This window comes from Hetaerina americana, unplaced genomic scaffold (genome assembly GCF_022747635.1).
Source record: "Hetaerina americana unplaced genomic scaffold, ioHetAmer1.1.p SCAF_10, whole genome shotgun sequence".
Classification (NCBI taxonomy): Eukaryota; Metazoa; Arthropoda; class Insecta; order Odonata; family Calopterygidae; genus Hetaerina; species Hetaerina americana.
In genome coordinates, this window is record NW_027286070.1 from 49,822,498 (window position 1) to 49,840,843 (window position 18,346).

Here is an 18,346-nt window from a genome sequence, read left to right on the forward strand (position 1 = left end):
AGGATTTTTTAGATCAGATTTTCTTGAGCAACCAAGGCAGCAAAGGGAAAGGTACTGGTCCCCTCACCCTGATCTATGAATTTCAGATACACTAGGACTTAGTAAGCTTCATCCTCAATACTTAACCAATGTTCCGGTTTATTACTGTGGAATATATCATGCTGGTGATGGTGGCACATTTAAAAAACTCTTTAGTAAGGCAATGGGAAATTATCTCAGTCATTTATCCCATTTCCTTAGGAATGACACAAATATGAGCACAAATCTTGACATTATAAAACCCAGCCCACTAGACCATATTTCAGCAATGGAAGAGGCAAGGTTTCTACAGTCATCATCAAATGAAATCCTTGCAATGCAGAACTGGCAGCAGCTTCAGAGAAGAAGACATAAAATTGGGCTGGACCAGTTATAATAGGAATATAAATTTTGAAATGCTAGAAAGATGTTAAGGATAGAGGCATACGAAATTACATGATGGAGGAAATGGAGAGAGGAAATAGATATAATAGGACTGTGGAAGGTGAGATGTTTGAGAGATTTTCTGTTTTCCTTTCTGTACAGTTCACCTTTACCATTCTTCTCCATACCCACTTTTCAAAATTTCAGATCAGTGTTACACCAAATCACAAAAAAGGGACAGGCAGCCATTTTCAAGGACTATAGGACAACAAGTTTGATTTCACATCCAGTTTAAGTGGTAGTTTGGATCATAAGTAAGAGGATGAATCATCTCTCCACCTCCACCCTACTTAGTAGTTCTTTGTTTGATTTTATTATAAACCCTTTTATCTTTCCCATGCTACTCAATGCCCACATCTCAAGAGCAACCAATCTTTTCTAACATCTTCCTTCAAATACCAAGTTTCCATGCCACACAAGAGCACAATCCGTATCAATGTAAATGTTTGCTAATATTTTCTTAATATCCTTACTGAGAATCCCTGCAATTAACTCCCTTCTCCATGAGAAAGCCTTTTTGTGTCACACAATTCTTCTTCTGATGTCCCCACTACTGTGACAAACTTCCACCTGCTTCATTTTTTGTCCTCCTAATTTAACATATAACTAAGATTTCCTCTTTCTTGAAAAACGCATAACCTTTGTTTTGTTTACATTGATCCTCATCCCATAACTATGGCATTGACTTTCTACTGCGTTCAGCAATCCTTGCACCTAAAAATCCCTTGACTAACTGGCTAACTAATACTTTATCATCCACAACATGATTTCATAGATTTTCCACCAACTTTTACTTCATCTGCAGTTCTTTTCATACCAATTTTACTGTTTCCTTCAAATGAACTTCGAAAAACTTGGAAGAGAATGGACATTCTTATCTAACCCATGTTTTCCTCTAACTGCCCACCACCATTCTCCATGTCCGCTTGCACCTAAGCAGTCTGAGAAATGTACAGATTACAGATAAATTGCCTAACTCGGCAATATACTCATATCTTCTGTAATACATTCATCAATTCGACCCAATTTACTCAAACCAACACCTTATTAGAATCCATGAAGCAAACAAATGCATCCTGATGAAACTTTTTGTTAATTTCAATTAGTGGCCTTATTAATGCTGTGCATGCACCTCTCTCCTTCCTGTTTTTGATATCACATGCTCCTATCTCTTTCCTAAATAAAAATTGATCGTCCCCTAAGTAATTGTTAGCCCTCCCCTTTAGCCTTTTCTTGAAGACTTTGTTTACTACCTCAGTTGCATGTGAAATAAAACTTATTGTTCTATAGTAATCATCTATGGCTGCATTTCCCTTTTCTTGGATGGGAACGAACACATCTAACAATATCTTCCAGCCAAATCCCTCCCTCATAAATGCTATAAATTAATGCATAAAAACTCTAGGATGTTTTGCTATCCCTGTTTGTAGTCTTGTATGGATGTTATCACTTCTGAAAGTTTTATTTGATTTCAGTTCCCTTAATAACCTTTCTATCCTGTAATTGAGTATTCCTGGAGCTAACTTCTAAGTCTAAGTTTTTTGTCCTAATCCTTCTACCACATTTCTCCCCAAATTATTCTTTCCATCTCTCTTGAATCTTCCTGGGTTCAATTAATAATTTTAGACCTATATTTGATTGTTTGCACAGATTTTCCCTTCTTACTTCATGACAGTGCTTTCACCTTCTTGGGCACCACACTAATTTTACCTTTCCTTAAAATTTCCATATCCTCACAATGCATCCACCACCAAGCTTCTTTTACGGTATTACTTTCCTGCCTCAACTTATTCTTTATCCATTTCACTTCAGTCTACCTAATGCTATGTTTGGATTCTTCCATTTCCTTCTTTTTTCTAGCTTCTCAATCATCTCATCAGTAACCCATGGCTTCCTTGTCCTTTCCATATTTGCTTTTCCTACAGTTGTTTGTGGATTTCAATAATCCCTTTTGATATGCTTCCATTTTTCATCTATTACACATCACCCTGTCCTCACTCAACATTTACCCCAGTGCCTCCAGGTACTTGTTTCCTTTCATCTTATTAAATTCTTGCACATTCCATTTCCTCAACTATCTGCCCACTTTTATCAACTTGCATCTTATGTTACCTTTCATTTGTGCTCAATTATGATCTGAATCCACACCTGCCCTCAGGAAACCGCGAATTAATCATGCTCTCCCCAAATCTGAGCTCTAGCATAATATAGTCCAACTGATATCTCTCTGAATCCCTGGCATTTTCCATGCATACCTATGCCTATGGTGGCGTTTAAGCCAAACGTTCATTATGATGAAACCCTGTCTCCTGCAGAACTTAATTGCTTTCTCCCCACACTCATTCATTGTTCCTAAACCTTGGTCTCCAACCATCTCTCCCTTTGTCTACTATCGCATTCCCATCCCCCATTACTATCAAATGTTACTTTTAGGAGCGCCCACAATCATTTCCTCTAACTGATCATATACCCTTATCAACTTCTTCCTCCCAATGATTGCTTAGTGGTACATAGACCTAAATAATGACCAAGTTCCTTGGTTTTGCTTTCCCTTCTACCAAATATATACTAAATGTAAATAATGTACATGGAAATGTAAATAATTATATTCAGTACATCAGCGTAAGAATATTTTAATAATTTTTTATTGTTTTAGAGTCATATTTTCATTTGATTTATCATCAACAATCTCAGAGAACGAAAATTGTTCACAGAATCATAACTTTATAATTCTAATAATAATACCTTTAATAATTCTAACTTCACAATAATGATCAGCACAGCAACCAGTGATGATATTCACTGTAGTAGATTTAGGGGAAGTAACCAACAGCTAGGGTTATTTGCACTATTAGGGATAGATGGGAAAGGAGGAAGGGTGGAGAGAAACCCAGCATCGGCATTAGGCTACTTTTAATGAAAGGCACCAAGGGGTCTAAAATAGAACCTCATATCCGACGGATGGCGTACTCACTCAAAGTGCTCTCCACAAACCACCTCAAGTAGGGATCTGGATAAAACTGAAAAATATGTCATCTCCAGGATTCAAGCCCAGGCCCTCTCAGTGGGAAGGGAGTATGTTAGTCAATGCCAATCCCCGAGGATGACATTCATTTATTTTATTAACAGAAACAAAATGTAATAATCCCTTAGTTAATTATAAAATACTTTATTCATTTGTTTCCCTAAAGTTGCAACTTAAGTACATTGCTTTCTTGCACCAGAGAATGGTATATTCTCTTCACATAATTAAATCCATTGGAACAAAAGAGAATGGGTAGAGAATTACATTTAGCCATTATGATTACTATGTGGTAGTATGCTTTTTAAAGTAGGTTTTTGATGGACAGAGACCATGCAATAGTGCAGCAAGAATAATAACGATTGTAGAGGTAAGAAAAATCTACAACTCACTCTCCTTAAACTTTGTAACCCTAATATAACACTGCCAAAAGCAACTCATCTCTAGCTAATAAATTCAACGAACACTACATATCAGATCCTTACCCAACTGTCTCAAGCTAATGTGCTGTTTGCAAATGTACCATCGTCAATGTTTGCCAAACTCTGTTCTGAAAGAAATCTAAAAACTACTGTCTCCACACCATCATTGTTTTTAAGCCATAAAAACACCCCTTTTATTTTTAATAAATGAATATTCGATGCAAGGGATTTTCCCATCACAATTAAAAGAATCAAAAGTAGTGCCCATATATAAAAACCGTGGCTGTGTTAATGTTTAAAACAACAACAGACCAATAGCCATCCAAAATACATTTGCTAAAATATTTGAAAAAGCCATGTTTATGCAATTAGCATCTTATCTAGAAAAAAACTTCCTACTTTCCAATTATCAGCATAGATTTAGATCTGAAAGGTCTACCACAATTGCCATATGTCAGGAAATCAACAGCATACTTAATTCATTAAATGCTAAATGCAAAACTCTTGGAATGTTTTTTGGCTTATCAAAGTCTTTTGATAATGTAAACCACATTAGACAACTAATTAAACTCAATTGAATAGGAATTAGAGGAATTCCTCTAAATTGGATGAAGTCCTATATTTGTAATCACACTCAGAAAATAGTGTTGTCAATAGATGGGTTGAAATATTTATCTCAAGTATATCAAGTTCACAAAGGCATTCCACTATGTTCAATGCTTTAGACACTCCTTTTCCTGATATTTATCAATGACCTACCAAACTGCTACAGAATTATGAAGGAATAATTCCAGTGTTTAATACTGATGACACTAATGTAATATTGTCAACACAAAAATATCCCAGCCTTGTAGAAAAATCAAAGTCTGTCACACTTGCAATGAACAAGTGGTGTGCAGATAACCTTCTAGATTAATATGTAAATAAAAGTAAAAGAGTGAACTTTACACACAATAAGAATGTGACAGATAATCTGCTGATAAAAATTAATGACCAATCAATTAAGCATATGACGGAATGTAAATTTCTAGGTATTTCTCCATGTGCAAATTTTTCTTGGGATACGCATGTAAAAGCCCTTCAACATAACCGAAGTTCAACTTGCTATTTATTAAGACACCTGTATGAGACAACAAGTAAAACTGTACAAATCACTTTATACTATAGGGAACTTTATTCAAATATAACCTATAATACAGTATTTTGGGCATCAGTTGCTATTTCTCTAACCATCTTTAAAATGCAAAAGAAAGCTATTAGAATAACAACTAGGAAACCTCACAATGTTCCATCAAGGCCTATTTTTCACTAATTAAATTTAATACCACTCCTGTGCAGCTAAATTATGTTTTTAATTCTGTATGCAAAAAAATAAAAATGGCTATTATTCTCTTAACTCTGCCTAACATCATCATTATACCAGAAGAAAGCACTATATTCACTGTGGGAATGTAAAAAACTTAAGCATTGAAATTAAGACCCAGTGAAATGGGCATCAGATTACATAAAAAATTGCCCAAAAGTATAAAGGGTAGTAATGCATTCAGGCATTTATTAAAAAGATATCTACGACATAATATGTTCTATTTGGTTGACAAACATCTCAACAATATTCCTGACCAGTAAGTTCACATTCTTAGTCATAGCAATAGTCATAGTCTACTTCATATTAATCATTAAAGGTTTTTCTAAATTTATAATTCATGTACATCATACTGTCAATGTTCAAGGGTTTGTGTCGAATATTATGTAACTGTGAGCATCATTTTTTTTATTTTAATTGAGCCAGTCTGTTTGCTCCTTTGGTGTGCCTTATACCATGTATATACACCACCCACCTTGTATTTTTGTATTGTGATATTTGGAAAAATAAAAAGTAATAATAAAAATAATTCCCTCGCCTCCCTACAAAAGACATCAAGAAATTTAACAATAAATTATGCCCATCTTCAATTCATAATATTTCCTACCTACCTTCATTCCTTCCAAACCATCCTATTCTATTCTCCCTCCTTCGCTTGCCTAACGTTCTTTCCTCTCTGTCACTTTCTTCAACATCTCATTGACAATCAAAATGTGCAATGCAACTATCATGGAAAGGAATAGATGAATCATCCATTCCCATGGTGGACACAGGACATATTCATTGGTTATGGGAAGCTGAACCCTAAGATAGAGAGGAGAGCGATGATTTAATCATTATTATTACCAACTCCCACAGTATTGTTCACCACAGTATCCCAGCAATGATACTTCTCAATTTGTGCATCAAAAACAAATTGTGAGGGCTTTTGGTGATTATTCTATCCCTTTCAATGGTTTTTCCTAAAGTGGATACATAGCTAATCTGCTTTTTGTACCAAAAATCAGAACACTCAATCCATTTCATTGAAATATTTAGGCTTGCTTTCAAAATAAAATTCATATAAATCTCTCACTTTGTAATATAGGATAACATATTTTTAATAACTCACCTTTTAATGTTGTTAGGATGTCAACATTTTTTATTATACATTTTATATGTTCAAACCTAACCTAAAATAAACTTTTTTTAAACTTTAAACTCTGCCTCAAAATTACTCACAACGAGTTTTTCTACATTTTATTGTCATAGAACTTGTTTCAAAGGGAAAAGACAAAAACGTAAATAAAACATCAAAATGTAAACGCATAACAAAAGGAAAGTATAAGTACAATACGAAGTGAACGAAATGTGAGGCTCTAACTTTGTATCAACGATAAATGTAACGTTATTTTGCACACTTTGCCTCTACCCCCATGGAGTTTTCCAAAAAACGAGACGAGCATGGCAATAGAGTTCTAAAAGCCATAAGACCCAAAGATAGGAAGTTTCATTAAAATCATTCGAAGAATTTAATGGGAAAATGTACGCCTCAATACATTATTACTTGTATTAAAGCATTAAAATTACCTACATTATCTTTTTCGTACAAAGTACATGCTTAAACTTCCCACAAACACAGCCATATAAAAATTGACATTCGCAATATTTACCACTTAGCTCAGGAGCAGTGATTAATTTAATTTGTTTTTAAGATCTAACAGTTATATTTGAGTTATCATCACCAATAAAAAATAAAAATCAAATATTATACAAATAAAGTTTTACTGAACAGAGATTAATCGAAATAAACTCTGTTACACACCAATGTTTACTTGACAAATCATTCGGCTTCCGGTTAACTTGAACTCAAAGTGACTAGCCGGAATTTGTAGCAAGACCGAATTGTTGAGTTGATTGTTTGTACCATTGTTTGACGTAGAAGGTGAAAAACATACTAATTCCCTATACTCTTTTCAAGTTTTAATCTTGTCTGAGATTTTTTATGTCAATATGGGTATGGTGACACGGTGTAAACATTGTTATTTCAGATGTTTCTTACTCGGTCGGAATATGACAGAGGGGTAAATACTTTTTCACCGGAGGGCAGACTGTTTCAGGTATATTCCTTGGAGAACGTTTATACCGTATAAAATCCAGCGAAATGTTGAAATAATTTTCTTTTTTGGATAGGTTGAATATGCGATTGAAGCGATCAAGTTGGGATCAACAGCCATAGGAATATGCACACCAGAAGGAGTAGTTCTTGCTGTAGAAAAAAGGATAACATCTACTCTAATGGAACCTACTACAATAGAAAAAATTGTGGAAGTTGATAAACATATTGGTAGGTAAATGTGAACTGATGTGTGGCGGTGTCAGTTTTTGCTTCCAATGTATAATGTAAAGCTGCAAGTCATTATTATTGATGCAATAGTAAGCCTCAACTGTAAAGTTCTGGGGCTAGTTAATTCATCTCATGTATTATTATGTAATTGCAATAAATTAGTTGGAATGAGGCATTTCGTTCTTGAGATATCTACGTTTTACGAAACGATACGAAAGTATCTATTCAAGCCGAGCTATCAGGGGTTCGGTGTACTATGTGTAATTGAATCTGTTCTTCTAATGATTTGGCCCCGTACATGCAAGGTCTTGCTTATCAAACTTGAACTTTACTAATAGGTTGTGCTGTGAGTGGGCTGATGGCAGATTCGAGAACTATGGTGGATCGTGCTCGTGTGGAGTGCCAGAACCATTGGTTTGTTTACAATGAGAAGATGACGGTGGAGTCTGTTGCTCAAGCGGTTTCCAATTTGGCCATTCAGTTTGGTGATTCCGACGATGATGGAAGCGCTATGGTAAATTAAAACAAACTAGATGCTTTAATTTGGATCTCTCTCATATTACTATTCTTGTTAGCTTATATGTATGCATTTTATCTTATATGGTTAGTGAATCGTTTCTATGACAGGAATGTCATTATGGTGAAAGCTGTTGTTTATAAAGCTATTCGGTATAGTATAAGTGTTTGGAATAATTTACACGATAACCCAGATATTCGATCGTTGTGCAGTATAAATTAGGATTCGGGCCATGTTAACAGTGTTAAACGTTTTGTGTAATTGATGAAACTTTGGTCTGGTTATCATGGCATTTTCTACGAGGAGAAATATGGTAGGATTATCATTTACAGCAACCTCATCACTAGGAAATGAATCTGAAAATTGGGGAACAATTAAAATTGAGCTCGTATTTTACATGCCTCATTTGATGGTGATGTACAATGCTAATTTTGTTTAAAAAGCCCTTAGTGTTAACGAGTGAGAATTTTTGTTGGAAACTCAGTGATTTTATAAATCTTAGCTATTGGCCCAGTTCTTGCAAAAAAATGGTATGGTCCCTCACCACTCAAATTAGATGATCTTGCCTCAATGTGTATGTCAAGCTTGGTACGTGTATCGTGATGCTGGATATTTAGGTTTTGTTCTTATATATGTTATTCCTAAACAAGTAGCCAATGTAAAAGCCTTTGTGTCACTTCTGGCTGTTTTGTTAAATAAATAAATTAGATTGTACGCATAAAGATAGCCAGTGGCAAAAAATGTAGCTCATGAAAATAAGCCTGCAGGAGTTTCTGAAAGGTTTGTTTAACGTATCACTTATAGTACTTGTTTATGCACTTACACAATCTTTTGACTATGTCTTGAGCCACACTAGAATATAATGATATATGCTAATCGAATTGAAAATTTGAATGATAAGGACATTTTAGTACATTTAAGCTAGTACTAAAGAACGAATATCTCAGCTGAAAGAGAGTTTTATTAAGTTTAGAGGTTAAGTTTTGAATATAAAAGGACCATTTTAGGGATGATTCAATCTGAACACCCAAGAAATTCACTCAATCAGCAAAATTAGGTCCTATCATAGATTTTAACGGACAGTGATGAATTTTTGCCTCAATGTATGCTTACTGTTTTTTGTACATTTAATGACAGTAAATTGTTTTGAAACCAATTTTAAAGGCATATGACTGTGGAATCTACTTTTTGTTGTAGCTCAGGACTGGTTTTGGCATTTATTAGAAAGGTAGTGTCATCAGCAGAAAGAACAGATTTGGTATCAATGATATAATCTGGCATATCTTTAATGTAAATCAGAAATAGTTAAGGACCCAGGATAGAGGCTTTAGGAACACCTATTTTAGCCTCTTTTTCAACCAAATTGTATTACACTTTGTGATTTGTTGTTTCATTAAGATGGGATATTTCAACTTTGATGTCTTCCCTGAAGATACAATCATTTATTTGAGATACCCAAAATACCATAATGTTTTCATTCCTCCAACAAAATCTCATGATTTAGTATTAAGAGCCTAAGCAAGATCAAGACATATTTTCAGGGATAATATAACATATTGTCCATATAACAATATATACTTTTTGTCCGTAGCATGTAGTACATTTGTAACGAATTCATGGAGTGCTGTTGATATTGATTTACCTTTCCTAGAATCATGTTGTTGGTTTCATAATACACAGTGTGCTCTAGAAAGTTGACAACATGTTTTAAGGTAACCTGTTCTATAAATTTAGAAAAAACCGAAGATCAAACTAATTGGTCTGTAGTTTCTTACATCGTACACGACACCCTCATTGTGAACTGGTATAACTGTGCTCAACTTCAGGCATATGGAAAAATACATTCTGTCAGAGATAGGTTGCAGAGATGCACGATGGGCTTAGCGATTTGAGGGATAGAAAACTTAATTTCTTTGTCAGGTATATCATCTCTTCCTGAACAAAGCTTACTGCTAAGAGTATAGCCCATGCTGATAATTTCGTCTGTTATATCAAGACATAAATATGTGGAATTATTTGCAGATGGGTGTTATTCAGAAATAGAAGCTTGATTTATAATATTGGAAACGTTTTTTCTTCCAGGTTCAGTAAAAAAATCATTAAAAGTATTTGCCCTGACTGTAGGATTTGATTGCACGTCAACAGCTATCATGAGTTAAAAGTTTCAGTGAAGACTAATTTCATTTGTTGCCACATGTATAATTTGCCAATAAGTATTGGTTTTATTATTTGAATTTGTGATCAAAATATCATCGTTAGATTGTTTTGTTCTTGCCACAATTTCCTTAAGGTATTTGCGGCATTGTTTATATTCTTGTTTAAGATTTTCATTTTCAGTTATTTTGGTAAGCTGATGTAAATCCCTTTTTTCTGGCTAAGGTTGATTATTTCACTTGTTACAGGTATGCTTTTTGTTACATATATTGGTGACTGCATTGCATTTGCATTTCTTAACTGGAAAATTTGTTAATAAGTAAAAGTTGAATTTGTCAAGAAATGCATCCATTTTGTCATCAAAGTATGTTTAGTTTCAACCTCATCCCAAGATTCATGTTTAAATCTGAATTTATAAACTGCAGTTGGTCCTTAAGAAAAATTCTCTTATAAACATAAATAAATATGTGTTACAGTTTTTATAATTGTCGACTCTGACATCAAGCAAAATCCCTCGGTGATCTGAGAAGCCAGAGTCAATGGAATTAGTATAATAATTATCTAAGTTTGTCATGACCTTATCTATTAATTTTCTGCTAGTAATTGTTACCCTAGTTTTTTCAGTTATTCCATGGATGTTATAGGAATCTATGACTAATGAATTTTTTTGACTTTTTCACTGCATAAATTAAAGAAATTTACATTAAATTCTCTGTAAAAGTATCAACATTTCCATCAGGAGATCTCTATTCACAGACAATAGTCAATTTATGGTTTGGTATTAGAGTGATTAAAAATTCAAAATCTTTTTCAATTACAGCAATTTTTGAACAGTTACCAGATTTAAAGTTGATACTGTGTGCAAATGCCTCCATTTTTAAATTCACTCCGACACCAGTATATTCCAAGAGAATGGCCCATGATTTTAGCACGTTTAAATTCTTATAGGCTATACCAGTGTCCTGAAAAACAAAAAACCAACCTTTTTCAGTTCACTGTTGATGAAAATGTCTGTCTCTGAGTTTATTTTTTAACTTTGGACGTTGTGATAATATATTTTAACCATGGTTCCTTCATTTCTTTGTAGATAAAAGAGTTTCAGTTCCATGTAGTCATAATTTCTTTCAGTTCAATTAAGCATTGTGTTTTGAAGTTAAAGATGTGGTCTTTGAGTGAAGAGAGCAGGAATAAAATTGGAAACTTGTGACTTTTCAGTTACCATAAGTCTAATTCACAGTGTCAAGGCTTATTTTTTTATGTTATCAAAGTATTATGAGGTGATATCTGAAAGCATACAAAATATTATCACAAATGTTCATTATCTGCATGATTTGAGACCACAATTTCAAACCTAAGTTTATTGCTCATTGTTGGCTGGTGTAAGAGTGGAAATTTAAATGGGAAAACCTAAGAAAAGTTCTAATTTAAACTTTTGTGTATTGCAGAGTCGACCTTTTGGAGTTGCAATTTTATTTGCTGGTGTTGATGCTGAGAAGGGCCCTCAGCTATTTCACATGGATCCTTCTGGAACATTTGTTCAGTTTGATGCTAAGGCTATAGGTTCTGGGTCAGAAGGTGCTCAGCAAACTCTCCAAGAAGTTTATCACAAGGTGACTTTTATTTTATGACATCCAAACTTCTCTTAATGAATACATGGACCTGCTATTGTGGCCCTTATCTGATGTGCCCTTCGTCATCAACATCTCACGCCCTTATCATCCCTCAAATTTACCTGCAGTTACGGTATAAACCCCTCTTCCAAACCCACCTTTTCCTTATCTCTGTCCTAAGTCACTGGGGTAGATAAGTCAGCCCCTCTTCTGTCACCAATGCTATGAAGCACACCATGGTATTGGAAGTGTTTTTTTTTGCTTGCTTGCTAGTCTAGACCTTTGTATACTAGCTAACTCTTTAGCAGCCTCTCATGATTGCCATGTTTACTACATGCTCGCATGTTTTTCAGAGGCTACATTTATAAGTTTTGGATCATTTTGTGATAATTTTTGAATAGTTCATTTTAATTCCTGAAATATATATATAAATAAAAACATGCAGACTTAAATGAAAAATGGAAAGTAATCAACAATGCTAAAGAAATAAAATATGCACAATAGGAGGAAGGTATTATGTGTCAGAATCTTGCGAAAGGAATTAGAAGAAGAGGGTAGCAATGTACAGTTTTCATTACCAAGGAGAGCAGAATAGCCTTGAAGGAAAAATTTTCCATTTATTCCATCATTGAACACTGGCTAAAATTTGAGGATATGGGCTTCACTGTACATTATTTTTGTTAAAATATCTTTATTTTGTTTCCGGCACTTCAAAATTTTGGAGTGTAAAAGGACACGTGAGTAACATAATCAGCCAAGGCACTTCCTTGGGCATTGAGAGATCCAGGTTCATATTCGATGTAAGGCAAATGATTTTAACTCTTTTAAATTGTTTCATTATAATCCTGCACTAGAGATGAAGAGTAAAGGAGGTAATATTACTGAAGTTGTGAAATGGTTGTATGATTTAGAAATTTTGAAAGTTTAAGTCTGCATGTTAGGAACATTTATTGCTTTTCTCTTTTCACCCAAATATTCAATGAACTATTGAGTGTGTTTGATTTTTCATCCATATTTTCTTAAAATATTGTTGCTTTAAAGAATATTATACCTATTACTTTTGTATTTCAGAAAATGACGTTAAAAGAAGCCCTTAATTCAGCCCTCACAATTTTAAAACAAGTAATGGAAGAAAAACTAAACTCTACAAATGTGGAGATGGTTACTGTAACTCCAAAAGAGTATTTTCATATGCTGTCAAAAGAAGAGGTAGAAGAAGTTATCAAGGAGCTTGCCTAAATATGAAGTTTCTTTTCCATCTGGGAAATAAAATTGATAAAATAAGACATTTTTTGGGAGAAGACTTTAGTTTTCTTTCAACTGTCTATTGTTTGTATTGTGACCTTATGCTTGTAATTTAATTTTCTATGGAATGAAGGTAGAAAAAAATTACAGCTGCTGGTCATATTTCCTGTAATTCTAATAAATGCTCGTCAATGCATCAATGAAATTAAACACCTAACCATTTCTATCACACTCTTTTAATGACTGAATATTATTGGCAGATAAATGCAAATTGTGAGCACTTCACTGGAACATAACTGTTCCAGATTTGTTCAGTTCTGCCATTCATAATCACAAGGAATATCAGCCTAAAAAGAAATAATGTGTGCGTGTATATTTTATAAAATTGCTGCTGGAAGTCTTTCATGGGAATACTGATCTACAAACTTTTTGGCAGTAGAAATCTTTTTCTTTGATTTTAAGTCACTGTGTGAAGTTACAATCTGTGGAAGATTAATTCTGTTTTTATGGGAAATAAATAATGAACATAAATGATGCCTCTACAATATTTACAGTGGCTTAACAATATGCGAAAATTAAATAGCACATAATGTCTCAATAAACTTTAAATGTAAATAATACATTTGTAATGACAGGAATGAAATGATCACAAGTTTCATTTTCATCATTTCAATTTGACCATATCAACAAGCAAACAAAATCCTATGCTTTTGTTTGGGGAATACTATAAGTTTCAAGTTTCTCTCATTTCTAATTAAATAGGATTAACACACATATTGAGGGTTTACAATAGCGTCTTCTAAGAATTGATAATTTTCATTTATTAATGAACCATGAAATATAAAAAAATGTTTATTATTTCAAATGCAAAGTGTGAACAAGGCAACCAATAAGGTCTGGAAAAACTATGCTGGTTGCTAATGATTTTCTTGTCATAACACATTTACCATTGTCAGTTTACCAAGAACATGTCAACATTCTAATAAAGTTATTCAGGGCGAAAAACTCATTTTCACAAATAAAACAATGAGAATAAACCTAATATATGCTACATGTTGGATATTTCATTTCATGTAGGATAGCAGACAAATAAGAACATGTACTGTATCTGAATTCCTAAAAATGTGCTGCAGCGAAATATTCTATAAGAGTATGGAGGATATATCCTTGGTGTAATCTGAAAATATATTTTGTTGATTGGAGGAGAAAAAACCAATTTATGTGCCTGAAATGAAATGTTGGCATAATTATGGCATTTAAAAATGCAATAATCCTTAAATATGTGCAAATAACATTTATAAGCGATTACAGGTTAATTGCCTGTAGCATATGTTGGAAGACAAAATCATATTTTTTTAATCCTTCATATTTCTGTTTATCAGGTGACAGAATTTTCTTCAGCATTAATGGGAAACTTTCCAAAAAATTCATTGCAAGAAAGATGGAATTTGTCACGATGGTGGATGTTTCAACATTAATTTTGAATTTAATGTCATTGAAACAACTGTTGTGAATGCTTCCCCCAGTTCCAAATTCCTTTCAGCCCCGTGCATCTCTTTTTTCTGTTATGTCATTAGTTATCACATTGGTGATCCCAAATGTACAAATAGTTCATTATATGTCAAATGCAAAAGAAATTATTTTGTGATAATCATATTTTTTAGCTGTAATTCATTGGCTGTTAATACTCACAGGAAGCCTCTACCATTTGATTATTTAGTGGTCTTCATTAACAACACTTCTTTGGTCCTATACCTGACATATTCATTCTTGATTGAGAAGATCTTCTCTTTCATTGAGAAGATAGGACACTTGGCAGTTTTGGTAGCATCCACATAAAACAAAAGCTGCTGCTTTGATGACTCGGTGACATGAAATAGACATTAGCACCTGAAATTGTCCCTCAGTTTTTTTTCCTGACTATCAATGCCTCACAATTGGATCTTGCTTAAATGAGAGATTATCGCTTGTCAACTTTCCTATTCCTCTTGGCTGAGTAATGATAAACCCTCACTGAATATTATTTTTGTGCATTTTGGGTATGGGTATGTTGTACCAGAATACTGGTTAAAACTGAGTAAAAATATGTTCCTGAGGTAAGAAAGGATAATCATTTGGTGATAAAAGAATTAAATATTAAAGCCCAATTAATAAATTAAGGTATCCTTTCATATGCTGTTATGCTATGCTATACTAGGGATGCAAAAGAAGACACCATCGGGAAACCTTTTGAGCCCTTTGTTCCAATATCATTATTCGATGCATAACATAATGAGAATTCTTAATGAAAGTAGGTAGGTAAATAATTAATATCAAAACGATAATAGAATCAAAGATAACTGATTCAACCAGCTGCACATATGAAAAAGGTGCAGCGAATAAATACAACCTAGTATCTCACTTTATTTATTCCATTGTCCATTCCATTTATATATTCTATATCCTACACTATTCAATATTTCTACCCAATTTATTTTGTTCAACACCCTCTTGAAATTAAAGAAATATACCATAGTTGTAATTTATCAATAGCCTTACTCCTGCTATGGCATCACAAATACTCAACCATTTTCCAAACCCAAAGTGATCTTGTGTTGCTATGATTTAGTAAGGAATAACAAAATCAAAAAGTGCCAATTCAGATGGAAACAAACAAATAATGATTTAATGCTTTTGAAGATCAGGTTTATCAGACTTATATCATGTATCTAAACTAATTGACTATGTATCTCGTGCAAAAAATATATTTTAACGTTGTACAAATCTCCTAGAATGAATTGATAAAATCATTTTCGTCAAATAGAAAACAACATGTTGGGTCTGTTAGTGCACAACCAAAAACTACTCAAACCAACGGTGTTCCATGAGGGACCATTGCTATCACTTCTTAGGGCCAAGGATCTGCCGTATTTTTTATTTATTTACATTAATAAGCCGCCGACCCCGGTGGCGGCGGGGTAACATCCTCGTCTGCCATTCCAAGGGTCGCGGGTTCGATTCCTGCCTGGGTGAGTTTTCCTCCACCTAGGGCTTGGGTGTTTGTGAATGTGACCATTGTTATCATTATTAATAGTTCGATGTAAAGGCCAAAATGTGCTGTTTTCGGACTAATACTGAATAAATAAGTAAAGCCCAACTGCAGCTATTCATCTTGTCCAAAATGGAAGTTGGAAATAGGCTACCTGTTCAACAAATCAGTTGCACCTTGATCCTAAGCTAATATGGTATGATCATGTAAACAGTGTATGACTTGAATTATCTCTAATTATATTCCTAGAAAGGAAATTCCTTATTAATGCATGTTAGGCATTTTTGTCTCTGTATGGATTGAGTTTGGTGGTTTAATAAACCTTTCCTATTTCCAATTATCTTCGTCCTTTACATTAAAATTCTCTGAAGACAGGATGATGGCCCTCTGTTCATAGATCATATTAGAGAATGTGGAATCTGAAAATGATTTGGTTAGCATTCTGACCATGTCATTACCTGGAATAAAAATACTTTCAAAAATGGGCCTTGTGTATTTTGATCATGTAGCATGATTATTTGTTTACTCTTAGGAGTGTTTCCCATTTAGTTCAGGATTTGTATTTTTCATGCAATGGACATTCAAATTTAGGCATCGATTCGCGAGTGGCCTCATTATAAATGAATTAACAGTTGGTCAATTGACACTAGGGCTGGAAAAATTATGTTAAACCTAGTTATTTTTTTCTTTTCCTCTTGACACAATTGCATTGAATGGCACTGTTGTAATTGAATGCGACAGTTATCTTGGGCCCATGTAACTGTAATATTTGTTAATTATCCCTCAGGGCAATGTTGGAATGTCATTCAATGAATTGCATACAGGGTTCGTCCGGAAAATAAGTGTACTGATTTTTTCCCGCCGCTCCAGGCGCGCCCAGCACCGCTCTGACGGGCTGCGATTGGAGGGGGGTATGTTGGCCAGCGACGCTGATAAAGGCAGTCGGCTCTGAGCTGTAGTGTAGTGAGGAGCTCTGTTAACGCGAACCTCCACGCTCGACCCACGTCACAGAACGCGATGCCGAAGTTTTTGGAGCAGCGTTATTCCATCAAATTTGCGGTAAAGCTTGGGAAATCGTCTACCGAAACTGTCGGTATGATTTACCAGGCTTACGGGGAGTCAGCCATGTCCAGAAACATTATCTTTCAGTGGCACAAGATGTTCGTGGAGGGCAGAGAAGAGGTCGACGACGAACCACGGCCTGGACGCCCATCAACGACACTCACCGACGAAAATGTGCGAAAAGTTCGCGATGTACTGAACTCTGATCGTCGTCTTAGTGTTCGGATGATAGCAGAGCAGTGTAATGTGCCAAAAACAATAGTGCACGAGATTATTAGGGAGCAATTACAGATGCGAAAAATTTGTGCAAAGTTGGTGCCGAAAGTGCTCAGTGATGATCAAAGACTCAATCGTTTGGAAATCGCGACACAACTTGCAGATCACTGCGAAAATGATCCACATTTTTTAGAGGACGTTGTTTCGGGTGACGAGACGTGGATCTATGAGTACGACCCGGAGTCGAAGAGACAAAGTGCGGAGTGGCACACCCCATCATCACCCCGTCAAAAGAAAGCTCGCATGAGCAAATCTCGGATCAAGGCGATTCTCATTGTCTTTTTTGACAAAAGGGGAGTCGTCCACTACGAATTTGTACCTGAACGACAAACTGTAAATGCTGCATTTTACGTCCAAGTGCTCGACAAGCTTCGAAAACGAGTCGCCCGCGTCCGGCCAGCGATCAAAAACATCTGGCGGCTGCATCACGACAATGACATCATGCGGACGTCTCACACCGCGCTTGTCGTGTCGGACTTCTTGGCCAAGCACGGCGTGGCAACGCTGCCGCACCCGCCCTACAGCCCGGACTTGGCACCACCGGACTTCTTTCTGTTCCCGAAGATAAAGAGGAGTTTGAAAGGAACGCGATACGGGACTTTGGACGCCGTCAAAGAGGCCGTGACGACGTGTCTTCGAGAGGTTCCCGATGATGCCTTCGCGGGAGCGTTCCAGGAATGGGAACGCCGCTGGAACAAGTGTATCGACTCACAAGGGTCCTATTTTGAGGAATATTAGCTTATGATATGTAAAAGTGCGATAATTTTTTTTCCTGAGCTCAGTACACTTATTTTCCGGACGAACCCTGTATAAGTTTATGTAGATTCAAGTAAGATTTACTGTGTAAACTATAATAATT

At 35.0% G+C, this 18,346-nt stretch overlaps 1 protein-coding gene across 1 annotated transcript; it reads left to right on the top strand.

The window, feature by feature from the left end:
* The first annotated feature begins 7,095 nt into the window (after nt 1–7,095).
* On the top strand, nt 7,096–13,347 carry Prosalpha5 (proteasome alpha5 subunit). The gene is made up of 6 exons (XM_071597710.1): nt 7,096–7,193; nt 7,300–7,368; nt 7,442–7,595; nt 7,934–8,109; nt 11,712–11,876; nt 12,948–13,347. The coding sequence occupies exons 2-6, from the start codon at nt 7,300–7,302 to the stop codon at nt 13,113–13,115; spliced, it is 732 nt and encodes a 243-aa protein (XP_071453811.1). The 5' UTR covers nt 7,096–7,193; the 3' UTR covers nt 13,116–13,347.
* The last annotated feature ends 4,999 nt before the right edge of the window (nt 13,348–18,346 follow it).